At 32.6% G+C, this 22067-nt stretch overlaps 1 protein-coding gene across 1 annotated transcript; it reads left to right on the forward strand.

Moving 5' to 3' along the window:
- Nucleotides 1-7195: 7195 nt before the first annotated feature.
- Nucleotides 7196-11381, forward strand: LOC127730440 (uncharacterized). The gene is made up of 4 exons (XM_052239217.1): nt 7196-7745; nt 9415-9531; nt 9722-11089; nt 11368-11381. The coding sequence occupies exons 1-4, from the start codon at nt 7196-7198 to the stop codon at nt 11379-11381; spliced, it is 2049 nt and encodes a 682-aa protein (XP_052095177.1).
- Nucleotides 11382-22067: the final 10686 nt, after the last annotated feature.

The raw sequence follows: 22067 nt of genomic DNA on the forward strand, positions 1-22067 counted from the left end.
TATCTGCCCTGAAATTTTCAGACGAATCAGACAACCTATTGTTGGGTTGCTGCCCCTGAATTGGTATTTAAGGAAATTTTGCAGTTTTTGGTTATCATCTTGAATATTATTATAGATAGGGATAAACTGTAAGCAGCAATCATGTTCAGCAAAGTGAGACCTATATACAAGTCAACATGACCAAAATTGTCAACTGTCCCCTTAAGGAGTTATTGCTCTTTATAGTCAATTTTTAACAGTTTTTCGTAAATTTTTGTAATCTTTTTACAAAAATCTTCTCCTAAAACTACTGAGACAAATTTAACCACAATCATCATTGGGGTATCTTTATAAAATGTGTCTGATGACCTTGCCTGCGTGGCCGACATGGCTAAAAATAGAACATAGGGGTATAATGCAGTTTTTGGCTTGTATATTTGAAACTTAAGCATTTAAAGCAATCTGACAGGGGTTAAAATGTTCATCAGGGTGAAACCATCTGCACTGAAATTTTCAGACAGATCTGACAACCCGACATTCATATTTTCCAGAGTTTATTACAAAAGGTTCATGAGATATTCTTCTGAATGCTTTAACACAAATTTTCGGTATTCTTGATTTGTTATTGATAAATATATTTCTGACGACAAAAAATTTTCATATCATTTATCTATGTTCTTAAAAATAACTTTCATGAATATTTATTGATAAAATCAATATATAACAAGTGATAAGGAATATTATTTTGTACTTGGATAATATCTGCTAAATTATATGAAATCAGTTATCAGTCAAAAACACAAGTCACATGGGTAGAAATGTCTGTGGCAACAATACACCAGAATGCCCTCACGGTCATCCCCTGTAAAAAAACATTCTACCTGATGATAGCGTTTCTTTGTTTACATTTAAAATGATGTCACAACTATTATCTCTAATAATAGGTCAAACATTGGGATTCTTTTTCAACAGATTCTGAAGTTAAAATGATTCTTGGATTCTAAAAATAATTTGTACAGACTTCATCCCCTGTCACATGTAATGCCTGCCTCATATTATTATTAAAAACTTTAATAGAATAACAGAAATTTTGAAAGCTAAATTATTCAACAACACAAGATCTAAAAATTTATTAATATTGTCCAAAATATCAATAAACTATTTAAAATGTTTTTTTTTCTCATAAAAAAAATATTGCTCTTCATTTTATGATTTATTAGAAGCTTAGGAAAATATTTTTGAATTTAATTGTGTCCCTTGTTTTTATTTCCTGGGATAAATCCAATACAAAGTATTTGTATTGAATAATATTTTAAGAAATATTTAAGTCATACCATTTACTTAACAAGAATGAAGTATATGTTTTCAGTGTCATGCATTTCAGTCATCATATTTGTTGTACTTTGTTGTTTAATAGTTTCTTTGTGGTAATAAGATGTAGCAAAAAGAAACTCTTCAATAAAAAGTTAGAATACTTCCTTTTTGGTGAACTTTTATGAAGGTGATGCAAGTTTAAAACTATAATGCAATGGAGAGATATAAACTGCTTATTATTATCAAATAGAAATTGGCAAGTGATATTATATAGTTGAATAGGATCAGTATAATTAAATGAAAAATCTGGTAAAATACTTGCATAGCTAGCAATCTAAATTTAGAACGTAAAAACTAAAATGATGATGAAACAGTCAATTATTATGCAAAGAAATTATACAGTTAAAGACAGCAAATAATATTAACCTGATGGAAACAGCTTGAACATTAAATTGCAGTAAATATTTATTTTACTGTGTTGTGCAGTTGAAAATATAGTAGCATATATCTAATTTGCAAACAGTTGAAACACTGACTAGTTAGAAATTTAACTCTCAATGTTTTGCATGTTCTCAACAAGGATGTTCTCGTGAAAACATTCTTGTAAAAGAGAACGATGAAACTAAAAACAAGTTTTCTATGCAAATATTTAAATGTTTGATGAATATTCATTATTATTGCATTTAAATTCAATAAAAATATTTTAACCAATTGTGTTCTGTTTGTTGTGTACTTGTATACTTTATTTGTAGTTAATACGAAATAAAAATTGAAACATTTTTGCTTTGCATCACGGTACGGAGCTTTTAGTTTCAGTCTTTCAGTCGACATACACGCCATATTGAAATAATTACTTATTACAAATAGATACTGATTGGTGGCTTTATGTTGCGGCGTAGTTTCAGCAACAGCTATTGGCTTAAATGAGATAAAGAATTACAGACTTTTCTCGTCTCAGGATAAGATATCAAATGTGGGGAAATTAACTATGTGAATTACAGTTGTGATCAACTGTCATTAATTCATGTTCGTTTTACTATGCATACTGAAATTCAGTATTGAAATTATTAATGCATGTTTATTTTCTTTGTTAATCTGCAATATGCACCCTTTTATTTTGCAAAACAATTTTTTCTCCAGAGAAGCACACCTTCAGAATCCTGTTTATTAAGTCTCCCAAACGAAGTTTGGGAAGACTTATTTGTTTTTTTTCAGTTCTTATTATTATTATTATTATTATTCTTCTTCCTCTTCCACCACTTTTAAATTTGAACTTGTCCGCACCCGTTCTCCAAAACCGCTTGTCAGATTAACTTAGGGTTTCACAATATGTTAGACTAACATGTCTAGTGGTGCAATCAGGGTTTTGTTTGTGCAATGGGGTTTATAAAGGGGTACTTTGAGGGGCAAAAAGAAAGGAGGGTTTTACTATAGAACCCTATGGGATTTTATTTTTTAAAATTTTCAAATGATTATACATTGAAAACCGTTTACAAGTGATAGACACAATCTTTTTAATTGAAAATGTTCTAAATGATGAAGCACATGAAATGAAATATAGGGTTAGTCCCCAGGGGTCACCCCCACCCCCTGCCATTTAAGAAAGTTCTAATATCTTGTAAGTGGTCAAGATCCCCACCCCTAAACCATATATATTCTGGTTTGTCATGCTAAGATGGTTTGAATGATATACAGGGTTAGTCCCCAGAGGTCATCCCGACCCCCTGCCATTTGAGAAAGGTCTAATATCTTGTAAATGGTTGAGATCCCCACCCCTAAACCATATATATTCTTGTTTGTCATGATAAAGCACATCCAATGAAATACAGGGTTAGTCCCCAGGGGTCACCCCCACCCCTGCCATTGAAGAAAGTTCTAATATCTTGTAAGTGGTCAAGATCCCCACCCCTAAACCATATATATTCTGGTTTGACATGCGAAGATGGTTTGAATGATATACAGGGTTAGTCCCCAGGGGTCATCCCGACCCCCTGCCATTTGAGAAAGTTTTAATATCTTGTAAATGGTCGAGATCCCCACCCCTATACCATATATATTCCTGTTCGTCATGTCTCAAACAGTTGAATGACGTATAGGGTCAGTCCCCCAGGGGTTCCCCCACCCCCAATTACTAGTATCTTGTAAATGGTCGAGATCCCCACCCCTAAACCATATATATTCCTGTTCGTCATGTCTCGAACATTTGAATGACGTATAGGGTCAGTCCCCAGGGGTTCCCCCACCCCTAATGTTCTAGTATCTTGTAAATGGTTGAGATCCCCACCCCTAAACCATATATATTCTGGTTTGTCATGCCAAGATGATTTGAATGATATAAAGGGTTAGTCCCCAGGCATCATTAATGCATATAGCTTTACTGGACCAAACCCATTTTCACTGGACTTTGCCCAATGTCAGGGGACCCTGGGAATTACGAATTATGGGAGCTTCGTTTGGGAGACTTCATAACAGCATCCTGTTACAATCATTTCTTGTTTGTAAATGTTTTCAACAAGTAAAATGAACAAATATTTTAATAGAATGGGTGTATAAACGCACACTATTAAAGTAAATCCAATTTATATCAATATCTAGAATACCACATTTCTAATACTAAATCAACAACAGATGCACACATATTACCTTAAATTATAATAGTGCGAAGCAGTCCTCAGATTTTTAGAAAGCTGAAACTTGGTTATTGTTTTAATCAGGAAGATATATTTTGACAGGACGTGACACTACCTAGCCCATTTTATCATCATTTCATGGTTAATAAATCAAAACAGAACCGGACATATGTTAAACACTTACTTACTATTATCTTAATAATTTCTGATAATATCAATAAAATGTCATTCAGCTTAAGTAATTTTAAAAAAGGGACAACATCAAAAATTCAATGTAGGATAAAAAACTTTATTCATATAGTTTTCACTGAGACCCCCAGCCCCAAAAAAAAAATAAATTAAAAAAATACCCTTTTAACTTATTTTGGGGAAAATTTATTGACCATTATGGGCATATGCTATCAGAGCTTCATCTTGGACAAGTTCTATAATGGTGGACAATCAAAAGAGTTCATAAAATGCCCCTTGGAAATATAAAATAAGTGCAACACGGGGGACATTGGAACTCTGTTTGTTTGTTAACATTAGTGCATTAAAAAAAAATTAATGTTATCACCTTATTAAATTGAAACTCTTGTTTACTTAATTCATAAAGTCTGTTGTAATAAATTATATGGATATTTTCAGCAATACTGCCAAATTAGATATACAAAAATTCACTGGCAGTACCAATTTCACAAAGCTAAGAACATGCAAAAAAACATACATAACATAAAATTGATCATGATTATTGTACATTATGTTATCTGTAATTATAGATTTTTAAAGATGACAAGAAGAAAAAATTGGAGGGCAGCAGAGGCTAAACGTAGTGTGAAAAACCCAAAGAAACAGAGACTGACGAACTTGACTGGGGATACTGGCCCCTTAAACAGTACAAAATTTGACCTTGACATGGGTGATACTGACAACAACAGTAACTCAAATAACTTGGGGGATACTGACCTCCACTCAAATATAAACAACAGTAACTCAAATAACTTGGGGGATACTGACCTCCACTCAAATATAAACAACAGTAACTCAAATAATATGGGGGATACTGACCTCCACTCAAATATAAACAACAGTAACTCAAATAACTTAGGGGATGCTGACCTCCACTCGAATGCAAACAACAGTAACTTGAAACAACTTGAAATATCTGAATTGAATAAACTTGAATTATCTGAACTGAATAAACTTGAAATATCTGAATTGAATAAACTTGAATTATCTGAACTGAAACAACTTGAAATATCTGAATTGAATAAACTTGAACTATCTGAATTGAATCAAAACAGTTACAATAACTGTACAAAAGAGACTTGTCATATACAAACAGATATTCTGTCAAATGAATCAAACAAAAGAAATGCAAAAAAAGATTCTCATAGTAATATCCAAACTGATCTGTTGCAAAACCAAAATAAACAATCTAAAAATAATTCAGAACAAGAGGTATCAAAAAATTTCAATTCTTTTAATGCACACTTTCTTAAATTTGGAACTTTTGACCAGTATTCAACAAAATATGTTGATCAAAGCAGGGGCAACCAATGTACTTGTAATTGCTTAGTTTTCTTAGCACTTTCTACTTTAAATTTTGATTCAAACACACTGAACCTGGATTACATTTTAAATAAAGGAGATGAAATTTACAAGAATCATGTTCAAGAATTAACAACACAGGGATTATTTAAAAATATGCTTTTAAATTTTGATGAAATTCCTGTTAAGATAGAAATTCCTGAAGGGATTTTTACAATTAACAAACAAAATGTTCTGTTTGGTATAGCTTTACAGTACCAAGAGTTGACTGGATATCTCACATTACAAGAAGCAATCCAAAATTGTACAAAGCAGTCAAACAAATTTCTTATTATGATTGGAGCCATCTGTTCGGCAGTTTATTATCATAATCAAATATACTACTTTTTTGACACTCATTCTCATTCAGAATGTACACTGAATAACCCATTAGATTCCTCCGGCAAAAGGTATCTTGATTGGATTTGCTGACTTACATGAACTCATCAGTTACTTGTATGCTTTTTACACAAGTTTACAAATTGATTTAGACTCTCAATATGAAATTTTACCTGTATGTATCAGTAGTAAATATACAGAGAAAGATCTGACTAAGCAGATCAAGAATTATTTTGATGATCAGAAACTAAGGAACACAAAACAAAAAAAAGTTTCTTACCAGTATATGAAATCTTGTGGCAAGGAACATTCTGTTAGCAATGAAAAAGATGATCAAGCAGTTCTGTCAAAGAGTCAAGTTTTTACTAAGGTACCCAAATTTGTATATATGAAAAACTACATGCAAAATAGAAGAAAAAATAAAATATTAAAGGAAAAAGAATAAAATACGAAAAGATATTCAAGAAAACATAAAAATTATAGACAGACTGAAGCAGAAAAAAAGAAGTCTCAGAGAGATAATTCTGATATAAGACAGATAGAGAGACAAAGAGAACTTGCATCTAAAAGAGAGGCTACAAAAAATGAAGATTTCAAAAAAAGAGAACTTGCTGCTATTAGGGAAGTTAGAAAGGATAAATATTATAAAAAGTCTGAAGCAGAAAGTAAGAAGTCTAAAAGAGATAATTTTGATATAAGACAGATGGAAAGACGAAGAGAACTTGCTTCTAAGAGAGAGGCTAGAAAGAATGAAGTTTTTAAAAAAAGAGAACTTGCTGCTAAAAGAGAGGCTAGAAAGAATGAAGATTTCAATAAAAGAGAACTTGCTACTAAAAGAGAAGCTAGAAAGAATGATATTTTCAAAAGAAATGAAACAGAAAAGAAAAAAATAGCCAGACAAGATGAAGAGTACAGGCAACATGAGTCCAAACAAGACTTCCACAGAAAACAAGAATATAGGTCAAATCCAGAAAATTTAGAAAATGAGAGTTTTAGACGGAAAAACCAAGATATTGACAGATGTTATGACAAGTCAGTCAAAAGTACTAAAAGAAAAAACATTGATTTCACAGATCATGAAAAAGACCTAAAAAAGAAAAGAATTCAAGGTATAACCCTTGATGCCTGCATAAGAAATTTTAAAACAAAAATTAATGAAGGTCCTACATATATGTACTTCGTGTCATCAAACTTGGTTCTGTGACTCTGTAGTTAATGCTAAAACTATTAAAATGAATACTCCTGCTAACATGTCTCATTGTTTTACCAATTTCAAATCTGTAGAACAGATAGAATGGATATGCCACACTTGTCTCAATGCAGTTAAAAAACAAAACATTCCTCGATTTTCAATAGCCAATAAAATGGGATTTCCTCAAAGACCAAAAGAATTAAGTTTGTATCCTTTAGAAAAGAGGCTGTTGTCATTGAGAATTCCTTTTATGCAAATAAGGCAGTTGCCTAGAGGTGGACAGTTATCAGTTAAAGGCAATGTTGTAAATGTGCCTGTTGAAGTTCAACCTACAATAAATTCACTTCCACACACATTAGAGAAATCGGGTACAATATCAGTTAAATTAAAGAAGAAACTAGTTTACAAAAAGTGTGATTTTAGTGAAAATGTCAGACCATTTGCTGTCATTTGTGCATTACATTATTTAATGAGAACAAGTGACTTGTACAAGTCTTCTAGAATAGAAATAAATGAGGATTGGATTACAGAAATCGCAAAAACAAATGAAGAAGAAACACAAAATGAAAAAAATTGTACAGATCAAGAGGATAACCAAGATGAAAATGATTCAGACGATGAATCTGATCATTTCAGTGAAGTAGATGAAAATGAAACACATGTTGGAAATACAGATACACTGTTAGATTACATTCCAGACGACAATCCACCATGTGATATAAGTTTAACTTTTGCTCCTGGTGAAGGCCAACGACCAATTAGCCTCTATAGTGATCCTGATGCAGAGTACTTATCTTTTCCAACTATATTTTGTGGTCAAAGGAGGCCAGATAACAAAGAGAGGTCTGTTTCTGTTCACTATACTGATATTGTCAAATGGGAACTAAGGTCCATGGATAGGAGAGTAGCACAGTCTGTACCAAACATATTTTTCAAGTTAAAGAAAATTCAGTTAAAAAACATAAGTGATAAGGTCAATCTTGCTCTGAGAAGGTGTCAATCAGAAGGAAAAAATGGACAGCAAAGATGTACTGAATCCTAACACTGTAAATGATCTTGTAAGATTGGATGAAGGTTATTATATCTTTAGAAGTTTAAGAAACTCTCCAGTATACCTTGAAAAGAGGAAGAAAGATTTGTTTGCAATGATCAGACAGTTGGGTCTTCCAACTTGGTTTGGCTCTCTTTCATCTGCAGACACTAACTGGAAAGATTTATTACGAATTCTAGGCAAATTAAATGATGGCAAAGAGTAAACTGACAATGAATTGGAAGAAATGGATTGGAATCAGAAATCTAAACTTGTTCAGAAAGATCCTGTGACATGCTCTAGATATTTTGATTATCGTGTCCAACAGTTTATCAACTTGGTGTTGAAAAGTGATCATGATCCTATTGGAAAATTAACAGGTTTCTTTTATAGGGTTGAATTTCAACAGAGAGGTTCACCACATATTCATATCTTGATTTGGATTGAAAATGCACCAGTATATGAAAGCGATTCAAATGAAGATGTTGTAGCATTTATTGATAAATATGTCTCCTGTTCATTTTCAGAAAATGACACTAGTTTAGTCAATTTGCAAGTTCATAAACATTCAAAAACATGCAGAAAAAAAGGTCACCCAATTTGTCGTTTTGGTTTCCCCCTTCCACCTATGAAAGCAACAGTAATTCTAGAGCCATTGAAAGAAAATGATGACATAGAAATGTACAAGGCTATATATAAAGAAATACAAAACGAAATTAATACACTTCACAATTCTGAAGATATAGACCAGATGACATATGACATGTTTTAGATGATGTGTTACAAATGAATGATGAAAATTACATAAAGGCCATTAGAAGCAACTTGAGTGCTCCAAAAGTTTTTCTCAAACGAAAACCATCTGAAGTTCGTGTTAATGGTTACATGAAAACTGTGTTGGTAGCTTGGCAAGCAAATCATGATTTACAGTTTGTTTTAGATGCATTTGCATGTGCAGTATATATTGTTTCATACATCAGCAAGTCACAAAAAGGTATGAGTGCATTACTAGACCAAGCAGCAAAAGAAGCACGACAGTGAAATTTAGACTTGAAACATCAAGTAAGGCACATTGGGAATTACTTTTCAAATTCTGTTGAAACAGGCGCACAAGAAGCAACATACTTAACACTACAGATGCCTTTAACAAAAGCTACAAGACAAGTAGTATTCATTAACACATCTCCACGACACAAAAGAACTTTCCTCCTAAAGCAATCATCAGCCCTAGAAAAACTAGGCCCAGACTCTACTGAAATAGAATCAGACAATGATATTAAAAGATACTCGCGTAGACCAAAACAACTGGTGTCTAGCAGACTATGTATCTCAGCTTGAGTTGCAGTATCCCAAAACTTCAGAGTCCTCAGATCATGAAACAGAACAGCAGGAAAATGAATCTGAAAGTGAAAATGAAGAGGCAAATGCAGATGTTATAGAAGAAAACAATAACAAAATCGACATAACCCTGAAGAATGGTATTAGAATATACCAAAGAAAAACACCCAAGGTTATAAGATATGTTAAATACAATTACAAGACTGACTCTGAAAACTTCTACAGAGAACGTTTAATGTTATTTTATCCATGGAGAAATGAACTTTCAGATTTGCAATGTGGACATGAAACATTTTAAAAAAATGTACTTGACTGTTTCAAGACTATAAGAAAAGAAAGCTAAACAATATGAAGGAAAAGTAATAGATCTAGAGAAAGCTATAGAAGAGGCAGAAAATGAATATAATGAGAATGATCAAATAGCACCTGCCACTCAGCAAGTAGAAATGGAAGATGCTGAAATAGGCCCAACAGAATCTGAACAGTATGTTCATTTCAATCCAGATAGGCCAACAGAACATAGACTGTATGATATGTCCCATGAAGTTGGAATAGAAGCAAGAACAGTAGAATTGACAAATCATGCGAACAGAATAAGTGAGAGTGATTATTTTGCATTGATAAGATCCTTAAATAAGAAACAGTGGGAATTTTTCCAACATGTTGTCACATGGGTTAAAACAAAACATGAACCATTTTATACATTTTTGACAGGTGGAGCAGGATGTGGAAAATCTGTTGTTGTCAGAGCAATATTTCAAGCTTTACACAGACACTTATGTTCTATTGAAGGTGAGGACCCTGACGATATTAGAATTCTTCTTTGTGCTCCTACTGGAAAGGCAGCTTACAATACAAATGGTCTGACTATTCACAATGCTTTCCAGATACAACCAAATAAAGGACTTGACCAATCACTGTCATGTGATGTCCTCAATACATTCAGAACGAAATACAGAAATTTGTCTCTGATTTTGATTGATGAAATTTCAATGGTTGGTAACAAAATGTTCTCTTTGCTGGAGAGAAGGCTGAAAAAAATCAAGGGAAGCAACTGTTCATTTGGTGGCGTGAGTATCATAGCTATTGGTGATTTTTTCCAACTACAACCTGTATTTGACAGCTGGATTTTCAATGATCTTAGCAAAGGATTAACAGCATTAGCACCTAATTACTGGAAATTATTCTTTTCTTTTCATGAACTTACTGAAATAATGAGACAAAAAGATGATTTAGAATTTGCTCAATTACTAAATAGGTTGAGACAAAATCAGCTGACTGAAAATGATTTTGCAGTTTTAAGTACCAGAACTGTTTTAATCAGTGATCCAACATACAGAACTAATGCTACTCATTTGTTTGTTGAAAATGCTTTAGTGGATAATTTTAATTTGCAATACATATCTAGATTATGTTCACAGAAAGTTAAAGTTAAAGCAGTTGACACAGTTTGTGGGGATTTACCAGCCTCTGTAAAAACAAAATTACTCAGTTCTTTACCAGAAAAACAGTCTGATACAGCCAATCTTGCAAAAGAAGTAGTATTAGCAATTGGGATGAAATATGATCTTACAGCTAATATTGAAGTCACTGATGGTCTCACAAATGGTTCAACTTGTGAACTTAAATTGATTGAATGCAAAACTACATCTTTAAGACCAAGTATCATATGGGTTAAGTTTGAGGATGCCAGAATTGGTGCTAACAATAGAAGAAAATATTCACACTTGTATGGAAAAGATGTTGAAAAAACATGGACTCCAACGTTCGACATTAAAAGGTCGTTTACTTATAAATATAAGACCTTTGAAAGAATTCAGTTTCCTCTTCGTCCAGCAGCCGGAAAAACAATTCATAAATCACAAGGAGATACATTACACGAAGTTGTTGTTAGTCTGAAATCAAAACGTAAAGGAAAAATACCTCATATTCACTATGTTGCACTAAGCAGAGTTACATCTTTAACTGGATTACAGATATTGGATCTTAATCAAGAAGCAATCGCTGTAGCAGAGTGTGTTCGACAAGAATTACACAGACTAAGGACAGATGCAACTCTACAGTTGTGCTTTAAGCCATTGTATAACTTATCAAGTAACCATTTTAAAGTAGTTTTCAACAACTCAAGGTCATTGCATGCTCATTTTAATGATCTAAAATCAGACCCTAACGTCTTGGATGCTGATGTTATTGGTATTGCTGAATCAAGACTTATTTCAACAGATGAAAATGATGATTTTTATGTACCTGGTTTTGAACCACCAGTTCGCTTATACCAGAAGCAAACAAACTTTAATACAAGACCACCTCATGGATTGGTATTATATTATCGAAATGATTGTATTCTTCACAATACATTCACTTTCTCAACTCCAACATTAGAGTTTGTAATAGTAGACATAGTATCATCCAGCAAAGGTCTTTTTCAGGTTGTTTTTGTTTACAAAGCACCAAACTGCAAGTTGCAACAACTGAAAGATACTTTATCTTTACTGGATGCGGTATTCAGTACGTAGGTGAAACTGGACGATATTTATCTAAACGCACTCAAGAACATCTGTATCGTTTTAAAAGACCCAATAAATTCAAAAGTAATATTTATCAACACCTTAAGAAGCACAATCATCCTATTAAATATTTAGCAGTTCAACCTTTAGAAGTAGTAAATAAGCAGCCTGGTGAATCTCATTCAAAGTTTGTACGATCACGGAAAATAATTGAATTAAATTGGATTAAAAAATTACAGACAGTCTACCCTCTTGGTCTTAATGATAATATCATGGGAATTTGTAATATATCAAGAACCGATTCTGTTAACATTTTGGATACTAGTATAGTTTCTAAAACTGTTCGTAAAAACCGTTCTCATGGTCGTAGAAAAAAATCGCAATCAAAGAAAATTTCGGACCAATCATACCAATATTTCGGACCTAATTTCTATTTCAAAAAACAACGGCAGACATTATCTGTTAACAAAGCTCTGTTCATTACCGGTTAATAAGTTAAATAAAATTTTAGAGGATTGCAACACAATTTCATATAGCAGTCCTAAGTATGAAATCGTTCAAATTATAATGGCATATTGTTATTCTAAACTGTTTCCCAAAATTGATCGCCCTGAAGATCATAAAAAACAGTTTATTAAAATAAAGTATGTTAATAAAGGTTTTGATTTTGTAAATATTGCCGGTATTTTTAACGACCATTCTGTTAAAGAACAAATTCCGGGATATTTTGATAATACTGAGCTCCCTCTTATTTGTTATATTTACAAGAAATCTACCCGGAAATTTGTGTTTAATTATAGTCAATTGTGTAAAGATGTTAATATCAGTGAAAATACACCTACTTCATGTAATTGCAGTAATTCCGAATACATTTATGGACCCATTTCCCATGTTATAACAGGAGATCTTAACATCGTTCAAGACCGAGAGTTAAAATCATTCCTCAGTAAAGGACCTAAATATCCTCCCCCGTCAATTATTAATTGGAATGAGTGTCGTAATATCATCTACGACTCACTCCATACTTACTGTTTGAAATGGATAAAACGGGAAAAAGCTGACAAAAAATCTTTGGACTCTTTTTTTATTTCAGTAATGAACATAGTTGATATACGTATTCAACATTTTAAAGAACATTTTACTCTTAACAATAACCACAATAAACCTATTTCTCGTATCAAACATAAACTAAAAGAACTAGCCAAGGAATTTGTTTTTGTCCCGGCCGATAAAGCTGCTAATAATATTATTATTGGTTGACGTAAATTTTACATTGAGGTTCTGAAAAAAGAAATTACCAATTCACCAACATTCCAACTGACTCCATTTTCAGAAAACGACATCTGTAACAAACATAAACTTTTAGCTACCGCTTTACAAGCAGAACCAAATACAATGAAAGTCCCAACTATATATTGGCTTCCGAAGCTACACAAAACACCTTACAAATATAGATTTATTTCGTCTTCAAGCCATTGTTCCACTACTAAATTGTCTATTCTTCTTACCAGTACACTTGGTACAATCAAAAACCTGATAATAAATTGTTCAAATAAGGCCTTCGAAAATAGTGGAATTAATTACTTTTGGAGTGTCAAGAACTCGTTGGAAGTACTTGATAAATTACATGCATATATTGGTGATTTTGAATCTGTTCAAAGTTTTGATTTTTCTACCCTATATACCACATTGCATCACATTCTCATTAAGAAAAAATTCACAAACAAAAAAACTATGTCAATTGGACATACTTTGATACTATATATGCCCTTGAATTTTTACTAGATAACATTTTTGTTCGCTTTGGAGATTCCGTATATCGTCAGGTTATCGGAATTCCAATGGGGACTAACTGTGCACCACTTATTGCGGACCTTTTTTTGTATTGCTATGAGTTACAATTTATGACAAAAATCAGCAAAGACCCATCGAAACAACATCTGATACACAAATTTAATAATACTTTTAGATATTTGGATGATATTTTGGCTCTCAATAATGACGACTTCAGTATGTATACTAAAGAAATTTATCCTGTTGAACTTACTTTAAATAAAGCTAATACTAACAATGACCACTGCCCTTTCCTCGATCTTGATATCTATATCATTAATGGAAAGCTTAATACTAAAATATATGATAAAAGAGATGATTTTTCATTTCCTATCGTTAATTATCCATTTTTAGATGGTGACGTTCCCTTGTCACCATCTTACGGTGTTTATATATCTCAACTTGTACGATTCGCTCGTGTATGTAACAATGTTTTAGATTTTAACGAGAGAAATTTATGTATTACTGAAAAATTATTACACCAGGGTTTTCGATATCACAAACTAGTCAAAACATTTACTAAATTTTATCATCGGTATAAGGACATCATTCGTAAATATAGCTCAACATGCAGACTTCTTATACGTTCAGGTATTTCACATCCAATTTTTTTATGGAAATATTCTTTATAAAGCACAAAAATGTCAGTATTCACCTCTGAAGCTAACAAAACCTTTAAATAGACTTATTAAGAAGGGATATAGTTACGATACTGTTGTCAGGTCATTAAAGATTGCATATTTTGGCGTTAATATTGATTCACTTATAGGGTCTTTGCATCGGCACTAGACACAATTATTTAAAAACCAGTTGTTGGCATGACACGGGTTATGTTCTTCTCATATATGTTATGATGGTATGATACTAAACCCCTAACGGGAAGGATTGTGCCTGATATTCATATGATGAAGACATAATCTTTCAATCAGTTTAATTGAAGTCTGGAGCTGGCATGTCAGTTAACTGCTAGTAGTCTGTTGTTATTTATGTATTATTGTCATTTTGTTTATTTTCTTTGGTTACATCTTCTGACATCAGACTCGGACTTCTCTTGAACTGAATTTTAATGTGCGTATTGTTATGCGTTTACTTTTCTACATTGGCTAGAGGTATAGGGGGAGGGTTGAGATCTCATAAACATGTTTAACCCCGCCGCATTTTTGCGCCTGTCCCAAGTCAGGAGCCTCTAGCCTTTGTTAGTCTTGTATTATTTTTAATTTTAGTCTCTTGTGTACAATTTGGAGTTTAGTATGGCGTTCATTATCACTGAACTAGTATATATATTTGTTTAGGGGCCAGCTGAAGGACGCCTCCGGGTGCGGGAATTTCTCGCTGCATTGAAGACCTGTTGGTGACCTTCTACTGTTGTCTGTTCTATGGTCGGGTTGTTGTCTCTTTGACACATTCCCCATTTCCATTCTCAATTTTATTTCCTTGTAGAACTTCTTCCTGATGTGTATTTAAGACATCCAAAAATTATCATAATGGGGGACTTTAATTTAGATTTAAACACTGGAAACACTTCTTTTTTAAAGTTCATGAGAGATACATTTTGCTGTTCACAAATTGTGTCTAAACCTACTACATCTAATGGCACACTGTTGGACTTAATATTCTTAAATTTTGATAGTAAGGTAAATTTTGAAACAGATGTTCTTGATTCCTATTGGTCAGATCATAAAGTTATATATGTGGCCATTGAAACACAATGATTCAGTGTAATGATTATTTTATGTACCAAAACCAGCTTTGTTTGATACGGTGAAAATAAAACTCGCTGAAAAAATATGGCACATTTCAGGTTGCTGAAAATGCAACCTCAAATGTGCATGGAGTTGTTTTAAAGGAAAAATGGGTTTCCACTCCAACAGATTTGCCTTTTTATAAGTAGGAATAAAAATGAGTTGGCTTCAAGACTCCTGATATCCAGTATTACCTGTATAAAAGAAAGCTTCTTTACAAAGCTTTCTTCTTTATAGGTACACTGGATTAAGGGTAGCAGAGGTACAGAAATTTGAATGTGTGTTACTTTGACTTCCATAAAGCAGAAAGACCCTTTTTGATTGGTTAACCATTTTGCTATGGAAGAAAAGTAAGATTCCATTCATTTCAAGTCAGTAATTTTAGCACATCTACTACCTGAATGCTCATTGTATCAGTAGAGAGTGCCGTGCACTTTGCATGTGAACACTCCTGATATTTACTTGAAATATTTGTTTTTGAACACAATAAAAAAATATCTTTTTAATATAGATGTAAAATAAAGGAGTTTTGAAGACCATATTAGTTCTATGTCACATTTCTCTTCTTACAAAATTAATAATTTTAACTTGCTGTTTGATGAACAATCATTAAATCATCAGAATGTTTATGAATGTTAAAATCTTTGCTGTCACTTCTTTCACTTGTATAATAAACCCTTATTATTTACATATATTCATTGTAATTTTTCATATAGATTTATCATGTTTTAATATGTACAGTTAACTTTTTGTTATGCCAAATTTATCTGTAAATTTATCTTATCCAATATTCATTGACATTTTACTTTAAAAAATGCTCTCATGTTCATGTATCATCAGACATAATAAATCAGTTTCTGTACAGAAACCAAATATTTTACTGTTATATAATTACTTGAAGTTCTTCAAATTGAAAAAAATGCTTAAATCTAACATTTTTGATTTCTTAGGATTTCATTTGTTTCTTATGACAATTACAAGTTTATCAAAATGTGTAAATCATTAATTCATGCAAAGGGCTGAATGTTGAAGAAAAATCAAATATTGCATTGAACTAACGTTCTACTCAACTATGTGTTTGCTTATATTTGATAAATGTGTAGTAGACATTTATAAGACAGTAATTAACGAACAATTCATTTACACATTTGTTTTATAGAGAAGAAATTTGTGAACATTGATGATACTGTATTATGATAGGCCAATGTAAAGTATATTCAGTAAACTAACTGCTGAAGAAAATTTGAATTATACAGATTGTTTCAGTAGTTGTTATATTAACATACAACAATAACGTATGGAGTAAACTCTTGAATCTGACAGGAAAGAAAATAAACTAAATTTGATATGACAGAGATACTATGGTATAACTCAGTATACAATGAATATAAAGGAAACAAAAATGACAATTATATATAATTACTTTAACATGATATTTGTTAAAATGAAGAGGAAATGAAATATAGAATCTAGACTTTTAAGTTGAAAAAACTGCTGAAAATTCTTCTCAATAAGTGTTTCCTACAAATTAACTTCAAGGCATTTTAAAGGTCAAGTTATGGAAACAATTCTCATATCATAATGTAATCAGTGTGTTGCTTTTCATAAATACTGTCTTTTACTGTCATATTTTGACTTTGAAAAAAGTGTTGTTATAGAATGTACTTTAAAGAATGTAAATATTGTTCTATAACTGAACTGTATAAATGCACCTTTTGTAGTGACATATAAAAAAATGTATAAGACAATGAATATTTTAATGCATCATTTGAAGTATTTGATGAGTTCAATTTTTCATAATAAACAATTAAATTTGATGTCTTTTATTATTTTTCTCACCCCATTCATTTTTGGAGTAGATAAAAACATAACATCCAGTCGAGAAGAAAAAAAAACCCAACGAGTCATGACATACAAATGGCAGCTTCACACATGTTAGAACTACTACAAATTTTAAGGTTATCTCTATTTAGCAAAAACATACCTCTCTGTGGCTATCTTCTTGTTCGATTCAAGTAACACCTATGCATTTTGAATCTTAATTTAAAGGTCTGGAGTCGGTTTCACAAAAAACTTAGGATTAAGATTTGTCGTAAATATACTACATAGTTCATGACTTACGATAAGTTTTTTTGTGAAACCGACTACTGGTCACCACTCATAAAAAAATGCTAATCTTGGGTCTAGGAAAAAAATCTACAAAAAGATTGTCACAGTTCTGTTGTCAGTCTCCATAATGATCAGTAACTTTGCTGTGACAACCAATTGAACAACTTGAAATAAACATGACAAAATTAATTAAAGTTTCCTTGATGATCCTTTACCAGTAATGATTTAGAACAAATATATATAAAAATGTATGTTCATTAGAGAGGAACACAAAATACTTGAAAAGTGTGTTTTAAACTTGAAAACTGAAGATAATAAACTGGTTGAAAGCAGTTAAATCACGAGAAAGATTAGATTTTGATCCACAAAGTTTTCTTTAAAAAATGTTTTATTGTTACATTATTTCATGCATCAATTGTCAACAAAAATATCAGGTGAGCGACACAGGCTCCTTGGAGCCTCTAGTTTAAACTAGATACCCCAATGATGATTGTGGCCAAGTTTGGTTAAATTTGGCCAAGTAGTTTCAGAGGAGAAGATGTTTGTAAAAGATTACAAAAATTTATGAAAAATGGTTAAAAATTGACTATAAAGGGCAATAACTCCTTAAGGGGTCAACTGACCATTTTGGTCAAGTTGACTTATTTGTAGATCTTACTTTGCTGAACATTATTGCTGTTTACAGTTTATCTCTATCTATAATAATATTCAAGATAATAACCAAAAACGACAAAATTTCCTTTAAATTACCAATTCAGGGGCAGCAACCCAACAAAGGGTTGTCCGATTCATCTGCAATTTCAGGGCAGATAGATCTTGACCTGATAAACAACTTTACCCCATGTCAGATTTGCTCTAAATGCTTTGGTTTCAGAGATATAAGCCAAAATCTACATTTTACCCCTATGTTCTATTTTTAGCCATGGCGGCCATCTTGGTTGGTTGGCCGGGTCACCGGACACATTTTTTAAACTAGATACCCCAATGATGATTGTGGCCAAGTTTGGTTAAATTTGGCCAAGTAGTTTCAGAGCAGAAGATTTTTGTAAAAGTTCACGGACGACGACGACGGACGACGGACGCCAAGTGATGAGAAAAGCTCACTTGGCCCTTTGGGCCAGGTGAGCTAAAAAGGGCCATGCTAAATTGCTTTAGATAAAACACTACATAGATGTAGCAATCACTATTGGATTTTATTTTTTTAAATAAAAATAATTGTATATTAGATATGGGAAAGAGAACCATTGAAATTGACGGTCAATTAATTACTTATCAAAGGGAACATTGTTTTAATTCTGTTTTACAATTTCGTCTGTTGAAGATATAGAAATTCCTCCCACTTGTGAGATGATTGTCCAGGGAACAATATTTTAGGGTATACATTATAAGGGAGCTACCATTTGATTTTTATGGGGGGGCGAGGATGAAAAATTTTGTCCTGCCTATTTATTTTTCCCTCTATTCGGTCCTGCCTTTTTATTTTTCACTCTATTCGGTCCTGCCTTTTTTTTTTTAGTTTATCCTGACTTTTTTTTTACATAAATTGTCATCCTGTCTATTTTTTTGGCAAATAATCTCATCCTGCCTTTTTTTTACTCAAAACTCCTGTCCTGCCTATTTTTTTCAAATTTCATCCTAGCCCCCATAAAAATCAAATGGTAGCTCCCTAAAGCAACTGGGTTAATTGAATCTCACCGACAATGGCCAAGGCAATGGTAAATCCTAGTCGGCAGGGCTTTCCTCTCCGCATTATCACCCGAAAAGAAATTGCAATGCCGTAAAAATCGCTTGCTAGTTCCGTAAATCTCCGTGAAATCCTACAATAAAATGTCCGCTCCTAGATTGAAATACAAATCTGTGTAACAAACTGCTGCTAAAAAATGTACATTATATGAAAATAATCGATAAACGTGTTTTAAAGTTACACAGGATCAATTAAATCCAAAGCATGCACTGCTCGTGAACTGTGATCAAAACCGCAATTACCTACAATGACAAAAGAAATACATTGTGTGTATTCCGTCGCTATACATGTCTGTTTAACGTCCCCACCTAAAAAGAAATAAAAATGCTAAGTTTTCGCTATTATAAAGCCGAACAATTTTCTTTGTAGGAGTTATCTCCCTGAACACTGTTTTCCTTGTGATTGCGTCTCCTTCGTTACAAATAAAGATATCGACAAAATTCTTTTTCTAAATTATTTGTTAGATCCTCAGGAATTTTTGCCTAATTTGGATCGAAGCGATCCAGTGAGATCTTAAAGGAGTTATCTGCCTTTACCAAATTAATTTGTCGTTATGTTTTTGTAACACGTAAACCGTAAGCCGTATAAAAAAAATTTGACCAAAATGTTAGTCGCGACATGATATAACTGGAAAGTTTTTGTCAAAATGGTACGCGTCATTGTTTTAGGGGTTCCATGCCACTGAAATAGTAAAATGAACAAAATGAACTAATTATAGCCTCAAACTTTGCAGCTATCATGATGTATACATGCATCTTATCTTAATTTATCAACAAAGGTCCAACATCCTCCACCTCCCCTCCCCTCCCCCCTTTTTTTTCTTATTGTTTTCTTCTTCTACTTTGAGGAATCCCATTTCGCCTTGAAGTTCAGTCCTGTACATTTTACTGTAAAAATGCAATCCTTCTGATTTACAAACTTCTTAAATAGAAATTAATTCCTGCAAAAATCGGCTCCAATTCATGTTCCCGTTAAACGCGGTCCGCTTGATTGAGAAATAAAATTCAATGACGTAGAAATTGCTCCCAAGTTCGTAAATATTGCTGAAATCCTACAATCAATTTTTTTAATCATGCATTAAAATACAAATCTGTGCTCCCGTAAACATGCGTACGTAAGATGCAGGCATGATCCGTCATCAATGACCTGTAAATAATAAAACCAATAGTGACCATGTTTGTCCGATCAGTACACATGTGCTCTGTTCAACGGTCTCCCCTGAAAAGGAATTAATAACTCCAGACATATATATTCGAGGGTCACGTGACTTCACAATACCATCTCTCGCGCGGACCTAAATTTAGAATAAAACATTCCATATCTAAATAAGGAAAATAAAACTTCCAAGATAATATTTACTCCGTTTTCCTACAAATTCAATTAAAATGCATACACAACAAATAGATGAAAAATGGAAGTCCGAGGTAACATAGAAACTAGAGAAACTACAGACATATATATTCGAGCGTCATGTGACTTCAAAACATCATCACGCGCGCGGACCTAAAATTAGAATAAAACATTCGAGATCCATATCCAAATATGGAAAGTGAAACTTCCAAGACAAAATGTTACTCATTTTTTTTCTTCCTACAAGTTGAAACAAAATGTACACACAACACATAAAAGAAACCATGAAGTATCAGTTCTCGTAGCAAATAGAGAAAATTAGAAAAAAAAGAAGATGTTAGGATTTTTATTTATTAGGAAATCCTGAGGCTGTCCGTTTGGGAGTGCGGGATGTACAAGTACGCAGCCTCGTCAGAATATGAACGTCAAGTCCGATGCCTCGCATAGAGAGAGTGTCATGCAAACTTTCAATCAATCAATCAATCAATCAATCGACCAACCAATCAACCAACCAATTAATCATGTTTCGGAGGGGAAAGACCGTTTAACAATTGATTTATATTTATAATCATGTTTCGGAGCGGAAAGACCTTAAAACAATTGATTTATATTTATTTTTTTTTCTTCCGCCTAATTTTTTTCCTTCGCTGTTTTTTTGTTTCGCAAGATGTCGCTTAGATATTTGGAATATGATATCGAACAGTTTATACGCGTTTGAAACTGACACCCCTTAACCGAATACTTTCTCATATAAGAGTTATCTCCCCGAACACTGTTTTTCTTGTTATCTCTAAGGCATCGCAACAGTATAAGAAACCCACAAATTTATTTTTCCAAATTGCTCGTTATATCCTCAGGATGTTCTGTTTTATTTTGACCGAAGCCGTATAGAGATTCCATATGAGAGTTATTTCCACTTTTGTATTTGATATAAGTGAAATGTATTTTTTACTGGAAAACCATAAGTGATAGTGGCCTAGGGTCTTTTGATTAGAGGTCCTTGGTCCAAAAAAATGAAAATGAGGTCAAGGTCAAAGGTCAAGGTTATGTTCAAAATTTAGATTTTAGCTTGTTATCACTAATTTTCAGAAATCTTATAAGACATCGACAAAATATTTTTACAGAATTGTTAGTTGCGACATGTCGTATCATGTTAATTTGAGTTGAAAGGGTACAGAGACATTTAATGGGAGTTTTCTCCCCTAGTATATCTAAAATTACACGTATGGTGATATAACTCATTTATCATATATAATTAAGACCTAGAGTCTTTTGATTTGAGTTCCTTGGTTTATGACCGTGAAATTGAGCTCAAGGTCATAGTTAAATTTAACGTTCTAGATTTTGACCTTTTCTTTTACCTCATATGTATACATGATAAAGACATGGGA

Source organism: Mytilus californianus, unplaced genomic scaffold (assembly GCF_021869535.1).
Source record: "Mytilus californianus isolate M0D057914Y unplaced genomic scaffold, xbMytCali1.0.p SCAF_1, whole genome shotgun sequence".
NCBI classification, from domain to species: domain Eukaryota; kingdom Metazoa; phylum Mollusca; class Bivalvia; order Mytilida; family Mytilidae; genus Mytilus; species Mytilus californianus.